This window comes from Leucoraja erinacea, chromosome 2, assembly GCF_028641065.1.
Source record: "Leucoraja erinacea ecotype New England chromosome 2, Leri_hhj_1, whole genome shotgun sequence".
Lineage (NCBI taxonomy): Eukaryota > Metazoa > Chordata > Chondrichthyes > Rajiformes > Rajidae > Leucoraja > Leucoraja erinaceus.
Window position 1 is genome coordinate 5,028,730 of NC_073378.1, and position 16,287 is coordinate 5,045,016.

Sequence of the window (16,287 nt, forward strand, 5' to 3'; positions counted from 1 at the left end):
GTGACAGGCAGAGAGACGGAGCTAGAGATATCTTTGAAGTAAGATGCCATAAACCAAATGACCAATGTTTATGGGGAGGAGGCAATAAAGGAAGAGAGAAATAGCCAGTCACATCTTTGTAAACAAATGACCTATGTTTATGAGGGACCAAATGACAGAGGAAGCAGCGAAAAGAGCTAGGGTGGTCTATTTGGAGATAAAGCAAATGGCCAATGTTTTTAGTATATCTTGTACCATGTAAAAAAAAGGTTTGATGTGATGCATTCTGTGGAAACCTTTTCCAGTACCTCTGACCATGACTAATGTCTGTGGAATGTGCTAAGGGGACAAAAACAACCTATTTAAGGCAATGTATTTCTGTTGTTAAGGGAGGTGGACGGAGGACAGTCAAGTGTCTGTGTTGGTCACTTGACTGGAGTTCTCCCTCCCTTCCATCGGCCGATGTTAAGTAAAGTTTTGAACTGGTCTACCAAACAGTTTGTGTGGTGTCTGTTTATTAAGAAGCGAACCTGGTTTAGTAGTTAAGATAAGTAGCTTTTTCAGTGGTAAAAATGTCAGAGGATTATTTGTTGTACGTGACGGCCAGTAGGGTGGAAGGTGAGGACAAGGGGGACTCTGCCCTTGTTACGAGTGGGTAAATGGGGAGTGAGAGCAGAGTTACAGGGTATAGAAGAGACCCCGGTGAGAGCCTCATCTGTAGTAGAAGGGAACCCGCGTTCCCTGGAGAATGAGGACATGAAGTCAGTGAGTTGTGTGTGGGTGCAGGAAGTAGCACCAAGGCAGTCGTCGATGTAGCAGAGGCAGAGTTTGGGGATAGTGCCCTGGTACGTCACAAACAAAGATTGTTCGATGTACCCGACAAAGAGGCGGGCATAGTTTGTGCCCATGTGCGTGTGCCTTGTATTTGGCTCTAATGTGCTCTATTTACTATGGCATTTACATGGCAAGTCTAATTCAGTTTCCCTACTTTTACACATTCGATGGAATGTGCTATGCCAGCAAAAAGTATATAGCATTTTAAGTGAATTTAAATCTAGATGTAATACAAAGAATGCTTTGAAAAATTTGGGAAACATAAATCAGTAAGTCTAAATTCAATATTTATTTTGCAATTAATAAATGCTGAAAATTGTTTCAAAGAAGAATGAATTGTACTTTAAAAATATATAGTTTATTAAAACAAAGTATGAGGAAAGTTTGTAAAACTTCAACATATACACTTTACAAAAGTGAATTAAACAAGTGATAGAACTTTTCCTAAAATTCTAATCTTGGAACACGCATAATTTGTTTTAACATTTCTTTTTGCAATGATCATACTTTCAAATAAATTCAATATTTTTCACCATGTCAGCCATTGGAATGAGCATAAAAGCAACAAATGATCTTCTCACTCTTCCAACTTTCCTTTACTATTCCTCCAAGACATTTAGACGTGTACATGGATATGAAAGGTTTAGAGGTATGTGGGTCAAACGCAGGCAGGTGGGACGAGCAGAGATGGGGCATCTTGGTCAGCATGGACTCGGTGGGTTGAATGGCTTGTTTCTGTGGTGTATCTCTGAATTGAATGGAATTCACCATTTCAGTTCTACTGGTTCTACAAAGTTTGTCTAAGTGAAACATTGAAACCTTTTTAAAAATCAGCAGTTGAAATCACTTCAATGCTCAGCGATTTTTTTTGACTTCTTAAATTTGCATTGAAGGAAAACTCTTGGAACACACAGATCTTCCTTCTTATTAACAGTCACTCGGGAAACATAGTCGTTCATTAACACCTCGTAACCGGAAGATGCCAAGAGTTGTGCCACATAGTCTGGTAAAAATGTACAAAATTATAAAAATGAATACAGACAGAAATAAGTTCCATGAAATAAATACTTTTTGTTAAACACATTCTATTCCTTTGTTGCGTTTACTGCATCTCCCAGGTGATATGCATCTCCCAGGTGCTGGCCTTTATAAATCAGAGCATTGAGTATTGAAGTTGTGATGTAATGTTAAAATTGTACAAGGCATTGGTGAGGCCAATTCTGGAGTATGGTGTACAATTTTGGTCGCCTAATTATAGGAAGGATGTCAACAAAATAGAGAGAGTACAGAGGAGATTTACTAGAATGTTGCCTGGGTTTCAGCAACTAAGTTACAGAGAAAGGTTGAACAAGTTAGGGCTTTATTCTTTGGAGCGCAGAAGGTTAAGGGGGGACGATAGAGGTTTTTAAAATGATGAGAGGGATAGACAGAGTTGACGTGGAAAAGCTTTTCCCACTGAGAGTAGGGAAGATTCAAACAAGGGGACATGACATGAGAATTAAGGGATTGAAGTTTAGGGGTAACATGAGGGGGAACTTCTTTATTCAGAGAGTGGTAGCTGTGTGGAATGAGCTTCCAGTGAAGGTGGTGGAGGCAGGTTCCTTTTTATCATTTAAAAATAAATTGGATAGTTATATGGATGGGAAGGGAATGGAGGGTTATGGTCTGAGCGCAGGTATATGGGACTAGGGGAGATTATGTGTTCGGCACGGACTAGAGGGGTCGAGATGGCCTGTTTCCGTGCTGTAATTGTTATATGGTTATATGATATTTAATGTGAAGGGGTAGTCATTCATGAGCTAAGCAGGGCAGTAGGTGGGAAACCACAGGAAATTTCAATGTCCACATATAAAATGATATTTTGAGATATCATGGTTATGAACCTCTCTCAACACCACTGCATGCAGACTATATACACCACTGTGCCAATACAACAGGTAGGATATGATACATAAAGAATTGGTTTTGGAGGCTAGGTTAATTGGCTATTGTAAATTATACCTAGTGTACATGAGTAACAAGGAAATTAGAGGGTGTGAGGGCAAAATGTGTGGAGGAATGGGATTTGTGAGCAAGATAACTCAAAGGGAACATAGGCGATCGCAGGGAGAATGTGCAAACTCATGCAGACAACACCAGCAGTCAGGATTGAATCCCAGTCACTGGAATTGAGGTAGCATAGAATTGTGAGGAAGCTCATGCTGTGGGAATAAATTGGAATGGATAGAAGAGTGGCTAGTTAATAAGAAACGGAATAATCTAAATGGTCTTTTCTGGCTGGCACAATATAATGAATGTTGTACCATGGGGATCAGGGCTGGGGCTTTGACTTTTGACAATTTATATAAATGATATGAAGGCACCGAAGGATTGGTTGCTAATCTACTAATGAAGCAAAAATAAAGATAGAGCCCCAGTGCCTCGGCCAAAGATGGCAAATTTGACGTTGATTGGTTGAGGAATATGTTGGATATGTAGGATCCAGCCAGGCCGAGGCTCAGAGTCCTGGTTGCAGGGGGAAAATCCGACCCGCCGAATGGCATGGAAGTCCGATGAGGTCAAGTTTGGCCGCCTCACCCGGCCTAGGCGCCACATTTCTGGGGGCCACTTCTGAGGAAGGGCGGGGGATTTGGTCGGGATTAAAGGGAGGAACCGGACCACCGGTTGCCGGAAAATCGGTGGTGGACCTGTATGAAATTTGTATGCAAATGTATAATAGTTGTTAAGATTCTTAAAAGAAAAATCCTAAATAGAAACATAGAAAATAGGTGCAGGAGTAGGCAATTCGGCCCTTCGAGCCTGCACCGCCATTCAATAGGATCATGGCTGATCATCCAAAATCAGTACCCCATTCCAGCTTTTCCCCCCATATCCCTTGATTCCCTTAGCCCTAAGAGCTAAATCCAACTCTCTCCTAAAATGTAAATAATAAACTCTTACCATCGGAAAAAAAGAAGGACCTGGTTCCATCTTGTCGAACATAAAAGTTTGGGCCAAGCTTATGGCCAGATTTGAATCTGAGCATGGCGTGGTCATACAGTCCATAATCTCTAAATAAGATGCATCCACCTGGTTTTAGTATCTGCTCGACAAACATAACAATCAAACTCACGGTTGGTATCTTTTTTTTTTATCATAACGCACTCCCAAATAAAAAGTGTGACTACTTGAGTACTTCACCTGTATTAAAACACTGAGGAACATTCTAATTGATTTTTAAAACTCTGTTCAATGTTACAGCAGAATAGAACATAGAACAGTACATCACATCAACAGCCTTTTGGTCGATCGTCTCTGTAACGAACTTGATGCTGAGTTGGTCTTCGTCTGCCTGCATGTGATCCCCATCCCTCCATTCCCAGAATTCTATATGCATATTGAGAAGCTTCTTACATTCCACTATCGTATCTACTTCTGCCACCAGCTGGTTCTAGTCACCCACCATTCCCTGCGTAAAAGAACCTCTCCTGCACATTTCCTTTAAACTTTCTCCCCCTTGAAGCTATGCCCTTTAGTATTTCCACCACAGGAAAAAGTTTCCGATTGTTCTTTTATTTTATTTTTTAAATATTTTTATTACAAGCAGTGTACAAAAGCGTATGACATAATACATTTATTGTACAGCTTCAATTTTAATTTTAGCAAAGATGAAATAGAAAAATAGCAAGACAGAAATAGAAGAGAAAAAGAGCAAGAAAAAAAGAGAATGAAAGAGAAAGTGAATGTGTAAGAATAGAACCCCTAAACTACCAAATGAGTGTAGTCAAAGAGTGAGTAAGTAAAACTGTTATTCGACATAGAGGGGCTTTCATATGAAGAAAGACTGGATAGCCTCGGCTTTTACTCGCTAGAATTTAGAAAATTGAGGGGGGATCTTATAGAAACTTACAAAATTCTTAAGGGGTTGGACAGGCTAGATGCAGGAAGCTTGTTCCCGATGTTGGGGAAGTCCAGAACAAGGGGTCACAGTTTAAGGATAAGGGGGAAGTCTTTTAGGACCGAGATGAGAAAAACATTTTTTACACAGAGAGTGGTGAATCTGTGGAATTCTCTGCCACAGAAGGTGGTTGAGGCCAGTTCATTGGGTATATTTAAGAGGGAGTTAGATGTGGCCCTTGTGGCTAAAGGGATCAGGGGGTATGGAGAGAAGGCAGGTACAGGTTACTGAGTTGGATGATCAGCAACGATCATATTGAATGGTGGTGCAGGCTCGAAGGGCCGAATGGTCTACTCCTGCACCTATTTAAAAATAAATAAATAAATAGGAAAACCGTAGAGAAATAAAAAGACAAAAACGGAAAAAACAAAAAGTGTTGATATACCTGCTTCATTTCTCTACCCACCCATCACCCAGTTTGTAAATCGGTTTAATTCCGAAGTATCCGATTGTCTACCCTGATGTAATCAATGCCTCATGTAATTTTATACACTTCTTTCAGGTCTCCCCTCAACCTCCGATGCACCATAGAAAACATTCTAAGTTTGGATTGGATTGTCGAATAAAAGCGAGCTTGTTACTTACTTTATAAATATTTTCTAGAGCCAGCTGCATCTTCTCAGGATGAATGGAGGAGAGCACGAAAATCAGCATAACCACATCCACTGAGTCAGCAGGCACATTCTCCAGTAAATTATCTTTTGTCAGATCACACTGAAAGGCTTTGCATCGTTCAGTGTTATATAAGCGATTTTCCTTTAAAAATAAAAAAAATTGCAATCAATGAAAAATGTTCTGTGAAAAATGTTCACAACAATAGTCCCCTGTAACACAAAATGGAATAATATCAGCGTTAACGTGCTGCTGATATTAAATACTTCATTCGGTGCAAAAAATCTCAGAATTTGAGTAAATTGCTTGTCTTAACAAAGCAGATACATTCAGTTGATAGCTAGTTTCTAACATCCATAGACAATAATTGCAGGTGTAGACCATTCGGCCCTTTGAGCCAGCACCACCATTTAATGTGATCATGGCTGATCATCCCCAATCAGTACCCTGTTCCTGCCTTCTCCCCACATCCCCTGACTCCGCTATCTTTAAGAGCCCTATCTAGCTCTCTCTTGAAAGTATCCAGAGAACCAGCCTCCACCTTGAGGCAGAGAATTCCACAAACTCACAACTCTCTGTGTGAGAAAGATCGTTATGTGAAGAATCCAAGTGTACATATAGAGACCATGGTGTTTTTCATTACAATATTGTCAACATTCAAAAGTACTTCAGTTGCCTATAAAGTAATTTGATCTAAAAAGATACAACGTGCTGAAGTAACTCAGTGGGTTAGGCAGCATTCCTGGAGAAGATGGATGTGAGGTTTTAGATCGGGAACCTTCTTCAGAAACACTTCGACGCGTTTTTCATTCTTAAATGGTATAACAACGTAGATAATTTTGTTTGCCCTTCTTGTTTCAGTGATTGCATTTACTTCTGCACTAACATAGCTGCAATTTATCATCTGTACAAATTATGTTTCTTTACTGTAGTTTAGAGATACAGTGCGGAACCAGGCCCATCAGCTCACTGAGTCTCGCACCAACCAGTGCTCCCCGTACGCTAGGACTATCCTACACACTAGGGTCAATCTTACAATCTTTAGTCCAGGAATCCAGCTTTAACCTACAAACCTATAACTGTTTTCACACAGAGAAATCCTGGAACTCCTGCCTAGAGGGTAGTTGAGGCCAGTTCATTGGGGATTTAAGAGGGAGTTAGATGTTCATGGGAGGGTGGTCTTGGAAGGCAGGACGGGATACTGAGTTGGATGCTCAGCCATGATCATATTGAACGGTGCGAAGGGCCGAGCATCCTGGACCAATACTAGCTGCAGAGCATCCCCTCCATGACACACTGGTCAACCTGAGGAGTACCTTCAACAACAGACTGGTTTGATCAATTTCCATCCTGGGATAAATAGAGTTCTATCGTATCGTATCATCTTTGATGTGTGGGGGTACCCGGGGAAAACATACAAACTCCGTACAGGCAGTACCCGTAGTCAGGATCGAACCCAGGTCTCTGGCACTGTTAGGCAGCAACTCTATCGCTGCGCCAGCATGCCACCCCCACTGCACCACTGTCCCACCTTATTGCGCAGGATACCTCCACCATACTACGTTTAATATATGTTTCACCTTGAAGATTTTCAGCAGCAAAAATATAAATAACAAAAGTGTCAATACACATGTCAGAAATATTTATATTAAAATGCTTTTTATTGTACCTTCACAAATTCTACAGCTCGTGGAGAGAAGTCGCAAGCATAAATGAAAACATTCAGATCACACTCCAACAGAGGGAATAAAGAGTTTCCAACTCCACAGCCTGCTTCCAAGACAATCAGTTGCCGATGCTCAAGCTGCAAGAGAGAATTTACAACATTACCATAATACAAGGGTACACTGTGCTTCACATAATAAAGAATGGACATCAAACCAAAGACAGAAGAGATATCTAGGCACATGGTTTAAAAAAAGAGATTAAGAAAATGAGTGGAATGGTGATGAGCTTCAGTAACAGACTGAAACTAGAAAGGTGTAAAGGCATGTCATTAATAGATCAGCAGCAAAGGAGATAAATTGAAGCTCCAATCAAAAGAGTTGCCATTACCGTTGAGGCAGAGGAAAGTAATATTGGTGGTGGAGAGAGAACAGAACACAAAGCTATATTTAAAAAAAAACGTTGAGTACCATCAGATTTGACCTGAATGAACAATTGGAACTTACAAGTGAGAGTATGGCATTCATGACAATATGGATTCAGTTTTCAGTAGGCAAAATCCATGTTCATTTATTAATTATTTGGTAAGCACTTGTGTAAATCGTCATGATCGATTTAACAGTGCTAGAGAGATAAAGCTCCTGATGTCAATAGACAGAGAAAAGGACCTCCAGCCTGTGCTAACTTTGTTGGAAACAGTATGTAAACAAGGGTAGGCAGAACCATGATGAAACAGGCAATGAAAAAGGAGCAAGCATGGGATTTCTTATTATGCTGGTCATAACAAGGGACTGGGAAAGTTGATGCAGGCAGCAGGATATGGGAAGTCCAGGACAATTCACAGCTAAGATAAGGGTTTTTGGCTTTAATACCGAGACTATTAGAAATTCACACAGAGATCAAATCTCTGGAACTCTCTGCCACAGATGGTAGTCGAGGCCAGTTCATGGGCTATAAGTAAGAGGGCGTTAGATGTGGCCCTTGTGGCTAACCTCGGGGGTATGGAGAGAAATTGACGGGATCTGAGCATGATGATCAGCCATTTCATATTGAATGGTTAAAAGCTCGAACCCGAATCGCCTACTCCTGCACCTAATTACTATGTTTCTATATACCATTGCTAGAGATGTTTTTGGCTGTAATAGGACCATTAGAAATGGTAGAATGGGATCAAATCCTTAATCAGTACATCACTGGCAAGGCCAACAGTTTTGACCATCCCCAATTAACCTCTAATTGAATCGCTTGCTGAGCCATTTCAGATTGCATTTAAAAGTGAACCAAATTGTTGAAACACAGCTATATATATCTCACTGCTCTGGATTAATTTATTGAACATTACTTACGTCTCTACATGATTTCAGCTCTTCAAACTCCCTGGTTGTCCAATGTCTATCTTTGAAGAAGTTGATGCTGTTCCTCTTGTAAAACAAATCCCAGTTTCGCTGTGCCTCTCTTTCAAGTTTTTTTTGTTTGTAATCTGACACAAAGCTCTGGTCTTTCATGAGCTTTTCTGCTTCTGCCGGGGTAAGGATCCTTCCCCTATTCCCTGTTACATGTAACGGGATTTCTGATTTGGAAGATGTTGCTGTTATTGTGTTGTTCCCTTGAGAGCAACTGTCCATTCCTTCTGCTGCATGCGTTTGACTAGTACTTGAATCATTTGCCTCCACATCATAATTCATCGTTTTTTCAAAATTCCAGTCAAGCTTCAAGAGGAAAAACAAACTTTAGATCCTAGTGTATTTGAATTCCAGATTATTCAACACTGAATAAAAATATAATAAAAACTATTGTTGCAGATTTTTTCACATATTTACAGAATATCTCCCATGAGTAACAAGTTATCAGTTCAACCATCTCAAGAATTACAATCACGGAAAACTGTAAAAACATTCAAGAGTAGTTTCTTCCCAACAACAATCAAGCTCTTCAACACATACCACAAAACTTGCGACTGTCTTCGGCTGCAATAGGACTTTAAACTTTTTTTCCTCGTAAATTTGTCTGTTTATTATACATTATCTATGTGTATTGTGTTTATAGGCCTGTTATGCTGCTGCAAATAAGAATTTCAGTTTAGTTTATCGTCACGTTTACCGAGGTACAGTGAAAAGCTTTTGTTGCATGCTTTCCAGTCAGCATAAAGGCAATACACGATTACAATCGAGCCATTTACAGCATACAGATACATGATAGGGGAATAACGTTTAGTGCAAGGTAAATCAAGGATAGTCTGAGGTCACCAAAGAGATAGATAGTAGTTCAGCACTGCTCTCTGGTTGTGGTAGGATAAATCAGTTTCCTGATAACAGCTGGGAAGAAACTATCCCTGAATCTGGAGGTGTGCGTTTTCACACTTCTGTACTTTTTGCCTGAGAAGGGAGAAGAGGGAGTGGTAGGAGAGGGGAAAAGAGGGGGTACGACTTGTCTTTGATGGTGTTTCTGGCCTTGCCGAGGCAGGGTGAGGTATAAATTAAGTCAATATGAGGGAGGTTGGTTAGTGTGATGATCTGGGCTGCATCCTCAATTTGCTGCAATTTCTTGTAGTTTGGATGGAGCTGTTCCCAAACCAAGCTGTGATGCATCCTGATGAAATGCTTTCTATGGTGCATCAGTCGAAGTGAAAGAGTTGTAGGGGACATGCCAAACTTCCTCTGCCTTCTAAGGAAGTAGAGGTGCGCTTTCTTGGTTGTTGCATCAATTTGGGTAGTCCAGAATTTGTTGGGTGTTATAGACTCTTAGAAATTTGATGTTTTCAACCACATATACTTCGGCACCGTCAATGCAGACTGGGGATTGTGTATGTATACCGCTTCCCTTCCTGAAGTTGATCACTATCTTCTGTGTCTTGCTGACATTCATTGTTTTATTGTTGCTACACGTGATAATAATCTGACTCTTGACTCTCCGTAAACATTACTTTTTAGTGCTTCCTTTGCAAAGATACCTAGATCTATTTCCACACCAATAGCTTGTATTTTCACTACCAAAAAGGCTGATCTCAGATTCTTCCATCTGCCTTCAACTTAAATCAGTCAGAGCCCAAAGCCTCTCAGCAACCTCACAACTCACACTGCCACCAAGTTGCTGGAATTCTTTGAAGAAGTAAGCAGGACAAAGGAGTCAGAGATGTTGTTTACTTAGATTTTCAGAACGCCTTTGATAAGGTGCCACACGTTAGGCCGCTTAGGAAGATGAGAGCCCATTGTATCAAAGGGTAGATACTAGCATGGATAGCAGGTTGGCCGGATGGCAGAAGACAAAGAGTGGCAATAAAGGGGGCTTTTTCTGGTTGGCTGCCAGTGACAAGTGGAGATCCGCAAGGGTCGGTGCTGGGGCCGCTACTCTTCACATTTTATAATAATGATTTGGACGAGGGTATTGAAGGCTTTGTGGCAAAGTTTGCGGACGATACGAAAATAGGTAGTAGAGCAGGTAGTGTAGAGAAAGCAGGCACTCCGTAGAAGGACTTGGACAGGGGGACAGGGAAAGTGGGCAGAGAAGTGGTAGATGGAATATAGTGCAGCAAAGTGTGGAGTCATGCATTTTAGTAGTAAGAAAAAATGAGTAGACTATTTTCTAAATGGGGTGAGAATCCAGAAATGCGAGGTGCAAAGGGACTTGAGTGTGCTGGTGCAGCATTCCCAAAAGGTTAATCTGCAAGTTGAATTAGTAGTAAAGAAAGCAAATTCAATAATTTATTTCAAGAGGGCTTGTATACAAAATCAGGGATGATGTTGAGGCTCTATGATTTGTTGGTAAGGCCGCATTTGGAATATTGTGAGCAATTTTGGGCACCATTTCTGAGGAAGGATGTGCTGACTCTGGAGAGGGTTCAGAGGATGTTACAAGAATAATCCCAGGAATGAGTAGGTTAACCTACGATGAGCGTTTGTCGGCAATGGGCCTGTACTCACTGGAGTTTAGAAGATTGAGGGGGGACCTCATTGAAACATACAGAATAGTGAAAGAGGGATTTCTTTAGTCAGAGTGTGGTGAATCTGTGGAATTCATTGCCACAGAAGGATGTGGAGGCCAAGTCAGTGGATATTTTTAAGGCAGAAATAGATTCTTGATTAGTACGGGTGTGTCAGAGGTTATGGGGAGATGGCCGGAGAATGGGGCTAGGAGGCAGAGATAGATCAGCCATGATTGAATGGCAGAGTAGACTTGATGGGCCGAATGGTCTTATTCTACTCCTATTCCTTATGACCTGATAGGTTTTGTCACCTCTGCAAACCAGGATGAACCATGGAACTGCTGACCATTTTTAGTTTTTTTACTTTGGATATATTATCCACATCATTGATATATTCTAGAGAGTTAGAGCTCTTAGGGCTAACAGAATCAAGGGATATGGGGTGAAAGCAGTAACGGGGTATGGATTTTGGATGATCAGCCATGATCACATTGAATGGCGATGCTGGCTCAAAGAGCTGAATGGCCTATTCCTGCACCTATTTTCTACGTTTCTATAGATCAACGGTACAACACAAAGTGCTGGAATAACTCAGCGGGTTATGCAGCATCTTTGGAGTACATGGACAGGTCACATAAGGAGAGCTCTTGATAGCGAAAGCCCAGTGACTGGGTGAAGAGGGAAAAGGTGTAAAAGGATTGTGAAGACACAGGAAGGAAAAGGGATTTTCTGGGGGAAAGGAACTAGTGGCATGTCATGTTGAGACCACTCTTCAGACCGTCAGGGGAGAGGAAAACTAGAGGTATGAACAAAGCAAAGTCGGCATTGATAGCCAACCAAAGAGCCCACCAAGGTCCATTGTTGGCTGAGGAAGAGGAGAAAACAAACGGAAAAGAATGTTAAACTACCATTGTGGTGGTGGGGAGAGAGAATAGGTGATGTTTCGGGTTGAGACCCTTCATCAGATCAGTTTGGCCAAAGATAAAACATTGTTGCAGAAACTCAGCGGGTCAGTCATCACCTGCAGAGGGAATGGGCGGACAATGTTTCCGGTCAAGACCCTTCTTCAGACCGATTGGAATAATTGTTTTATCAAGTTGGATGCCGTTACAGAAATTCAAGAAATACGGAAAAATAAACTCTCAGGCAAGTAAATGGATAAAAACCAAAAAGAACATACCAGCTGTCCCTGTTAAAGTAGGCCCAGACCACAGCCACTACTAGACGGAAAATATCATATCCTCAGTCAGTGGTGGATGTAGTCTTTAAGATAAGCATTCGGCAATAACGAAAAAGCTGAAAAGATACCGAAGCACCGGGTGGGGAATATCAGCATAAGGATAAATAACGAAAGGCCGGGCCCGTCCTCCCACTGGTGGGTGAACAACCACTTCCCCCACTTGACGGCGCAGCCGCACGGCAGAACCGGGACGTGCGCATGCGTGCTCTCCACCCGTCTGCAGAGAGGGTGGTCTGTGCGCATGCGTGAGTTCCCGGCCCGCCGAGAGACTGGAACGAGCGCATGCGCGCACTCCCAGCCCTCTGCTGCCAAGCGAGGGGAGGTGAACCGGAGCGCGCGCATGCGCTCTATCTCTCTCTCGCTCTCTGCAGAACCGGAACACGCGCATGCGCTCTCTCTTGGCGGAACCGGAGCGCGCGCATGCGCTCTATCTCTCTCGGCTGAACCGGAGCGCGCGCATGCGCTCTCTCTTGGCGGAACCGGAACACGCGCATGCGCTCTATCTCTCGGTTGAACTCATGCGCTCTCTCTGGCAGAACCGGAGCGCGCGCATGCGCTCTCTCCCTCTCTCTCTCCCTGGTAGAACCGGTACACGCGCATGCGTTCTATCTCTCCCTCTCCCTGCAGAACCGGAGCGCGCGCATGCGCTCTCTCCCTCTCCCTCTCTCTCCTCTCTCCCTCTCCTCTCTATAGAACCGGAGCGCGCGCATGCGCTCTCTCCCTCTCTCTCTCCCTCCCTCTCCCTGCAGAACCGGAGCGCGCGCATGCGCTGGCTGGCTGGGCGAGCGCGCATGCGCGTGCTGGACATGTTTACACTCCGGGTTTAACGGCCGCCGCGAGCCCGGCGTTTGTTTTTATTTTTTAAACCGGCCCCGAGGTGTGTTATTTCCCCCTCTCTCCCGCCAGTGGTTGATGGTTGAGGAGCGCGGCGATGAACGGCACCGCGCAGCCGGCGCTGGGCAAGGAGGAGCATGTGCTGAAACTGGGCGAGAGCTTCGAGAAACGGCCCAAGAGCTCGTTCCACACCATCCGCTGTGAGTGGCCAGAGAGCCGGCAGTCCGTCCTCCAACACACTCCATGGGGATGGGATCGGGATCGGGCGGGCAGGCAGCCTAGGCCTCACGGCTCACAGTCATGTTCATCAGTGACAGGAGCACAATTAGGCCATTCGGCCCTTAGAAACATAGACAATAGGTGCAGGAATAGACCATTCGGCCCTTCGAGTCTGATTCAATATGATCATGGCTGATCATCCAACTCAGTATCCTGTACCTGCCTTCTCTCTATACCCCCCTGATCCCTTTAGCCACAAGGGCCACATCTAACTCCCTCTTAAATATAGCCAATGAACTGGCCTCAACTACCTGTGGCAGAGAGTTCCACAGATTCACCACGCTCTGTGTGAAAAAAGTTTTTCTCATCTCAGTCCTAAAATATTACCCCCTTATCCTTAAACTGTGACCCCTTGTTCTGGACTTCCCCAACATCGGGAACAATCTTCCTGCATCTAGCCTGTCCAACCCCTTAAGAATTTTGTAAGTTTCTCCACCATATACTCCACCATTCAATCATGGCTACCCCTCCTAACCCCTTGCTCCCTTTAACCCCTGACACGCGTATTAATCAAGTATCTATCCATGCCTTAAAAATATCCATTGACTTGACCTTCTGGCAATGAATTCCACAGATTCACCACAATCTAACTAAAGAAATTCCTCCCCATTTCCTTCCTAAAGGAACATCCTTTTATTCTGAGGCTATGATCGCTGGTCCTAAACTCTCCCGCTAGTGGAAACCTCCTTTCCACATCCACTCTATCTAGGCCTTTCAGGCGATGTGGGTCGGGAGAATTTCCTGTTAGTATTAAAGTGAGCAGATGGCTGGGAGGCCACGGTGAGGCTCCCGGTTGCTCTGAGACCCCGGGTGGCAAACACTGATCAGCCTATCGTGTTGCCACGGTGAAGTCTCCTTGTTCTCCCTGCACTGACTGACCATCAATCTCATTGGAGACCCTGCCACTATCTTTAATCAGACTTTACTGGGCTTTATCTTGCACTAAATGTTACTCTCTTTATCCTGTATTATTATCATTGTAATCATGTTTATTCTTTCTTCTGTCTGGATAGCAAACATCAACAAAGGTTTTTTCACTACTTTGGTACACGTGACAATATTACTCAGCTGCACAAGAAGGGAGCAAAGCAGAATAGTGGGAACTATAGGCCGACTGACTTCGGTGGTTGGCAAGATTTTAGAGTCCATTACAAAGGATGAAGTTACGGAGTACTTAGAAGTTTACGATAAAATAGGCCAAAGTCAGCATGGCTTTGTGAAGGGGAGGTCTTGCTTGACAAATTTGCTGGAATTCTTTCAAGAAATACATAGCAAGACAGACCAAGGGGAGTCAGTACTTGTTTACTTAGATGTATAGGAACAGCAGATGCTGGTTTCAATCGAAGATAGACACTAAATGCTGGATTAACTCAGCGGGACAGGCAGCATCTCGGGAGAGAAGGAATGGGTGACGTTTTGGGTTGAGACCCTTCTTCAGACTGATCAGTCAGTCTGAAACGTCACCTATTCCTTCTCTCCAGAGATGCTGCCTGTCCTAGGGGCTAGTGGAGTCAAGGGATATGGGGAGAAGGCAGGCACGGGTTATTGATAGGGGACGATCAGCCATGATCACAATGAATGGCCTCCTGCGCCAATTTTCTATGGTTCCTGCTGAGTTACTCCAGCATTTTGTGTCTAGTTTACTTAGATTTTCAGAAAGATTTTGATAAGGCGCCACACGTGAGGCTAATAAGAAAGATGAGAACCCACGGTATCAAAGGGCATGGATATTAGGTTGGCTGGATGGCAGAAGACAAAGAGTGGCAATAAAGGAGGCCTTTTCTGGTTGGTTGCTAGTGACTATCGGCGTTCCACAGGGGTCGGTGCTAGGGCTGCTACTCTTCACTTTGTATATTAATGATTTGGACAAGGGGATTGAAGGCTTTGTGGCCAAGTTTGCGGATGGTACAAAAATAGGTGGAAGGGCAGGTAGTGTAGAGAAAGCAGGGACTCTGCAGAAGGACTTGGATAGGTTGGGAGAGTGGGCAGAGAAGTGGCAGATGAAATATAGTGTAGTAAAATGTGGAGTCATGCATTTTAGTTGGAATAAAGGCGTAGACTATTTTCTAAATGGGGAGAGAATCCAGAAATGGGAGGTGCAAAGGGACTTGTGAGTGCTGGTGCAGGATTCCCAAAAAGTGAATCTGCAAATCGAATCTGTAGTAAAGAAAGCAAACTTAATGCTAGCAAGATGGCATCTGTCTGTGGCCAGCAGCACAGCAGAAAATCATCAAATATATTAGTTCTCAGCTTACCTGATTAAAAGAAACAGCAGAAACCAGCGATGCAACTGACAAGCTGCTAATGCATTTAAACACATTTGTGCTATTGCGATGTACCGGCCGCAACGGAGGTGCCGACTGTTAGGGAATACCCGATCGCAAGAAGAGTAAATACTGTACCTGGAAACACCGGAGAGGTCTCCATGGTGTCCGGAAACGTGGCTGGCGGGCAGGACTATGTCAGCCTGAAGGGCAGGGGACTACGACCCCCTCTCCCTACCATCCTACTACCCAATGTACAATCACCGGAAAATAAAGTGGAGGACTTAAGGTCAAGGTTGCTTTACCAAAGGAAGCTGAAGGAATGCTCTGTGTTCTGTTCCACAAAGACATGTCTCACTCCCAGCTCCCCAGACCTAGCCGTCCAGCCTGGAGGTTTCTCCATCCATCGTATGGACCCTACGCATGCATCTGGGAAACGGAAAGGCGTCTGCCTCATGGTCAACTCTTCCTGGTACTCAGACGTGACAGTTCTGTCTAACTCCTGCTCTCTGCACCTGGAACATCTGTCAGTGAAGTGCCGTCCCTTCTACATCTCGAGTGTATTCACCTCCATCACCCTGACCGCGGTCTACATCCCGCCCCAGGCAGACGTCGGTCTAGCATTGGAGGAGCTGCACGCCATGGTCAACAAGCACCAGACAGCGTACCCCGAAGCATTTACCACCATAGCCGGGGACTTCAACAAAGCCAACCTGAAAAA

The 16,287-nt window shown here is 43.6% G+C and overlaps 2 protein-coding genes across 2 annotated transcripts in view; one reads left to right on the top strand and one right to left on the bottom strand.

The window, feature by feature from the left end:
• Positions 1 to 1,083: 1,083 nt before the first annotated feature.
• mettl6 (methyltransferase 6, methylcytidine) lies at positions 1,084 to 12,347 on the bottom strand. The gene is made up of 6 exons (XM_055651061.1): positions 12,130 to 12,347; positions 8,374 to 8,736; positions 7,032 to 7,166; positions 5,336 to 5,506; positions 3,754 to 3,895; positions 1,084 to 1,816 (listed from the first exon to the last, which is right to left on the bottom strand). Exons 2-6 carry the CDS (start codon positions 8,710 to 8,712, stop codon positions 1,662 to 1,664), a joined length of 942 nt encoding a protein of 313 aa, XP_055507036.1. The 5' UTR covers positions 8,713 to 8,736; positions 12,130 to 12,347; the 3' UTR covers positions 1,084 to 1,661.
• Positions 12,348 to 12,948: 601 nt separating this feature from the next.
• eaf1 (ELL associated factor 1) overlaps positions 12,949 to 16,287 on the top strand; it is a 31,019-nt gene continuing 27,680 nt past the window's right edge. The window contains exon 1 of the mRNA XM_055651075.1: positions 12,949 to 13,223. Coding sequence (XP_055507050.1) covers positions 13,121 to 13,223 — 103 coding nt within the window. The 5' untranslated portion in view covers positions 12,949 to 13,120. The remainder of the gene's footprint in view (positions 13,224 to 16,287) is intronic.

Bases quoted from the DNA above. Each gene is read 5' to 3' on its own strand.
- mettl6 (XM_055651061.1), bottom strand. From the start codon at position 8,712: ATGAATTATGATGTGGAGGCAAATGATTCAAGTACTAGTCAAACGCAT. The intron at 5,507-7,031 runs GTACAATAAAAA...TTATTTTTAAAG, and splicing joins GAGCTGTAGAATTTGTGAAG to GAAAATCGCTTATATAACAC. The intron at 3,896-5,335 runs GTAAGTAACAAG...TTTGTCGAGCAG, and splicing joins CTCTAGAAAATATTTATAAA to ATACTAAAACCAGGTGGATG.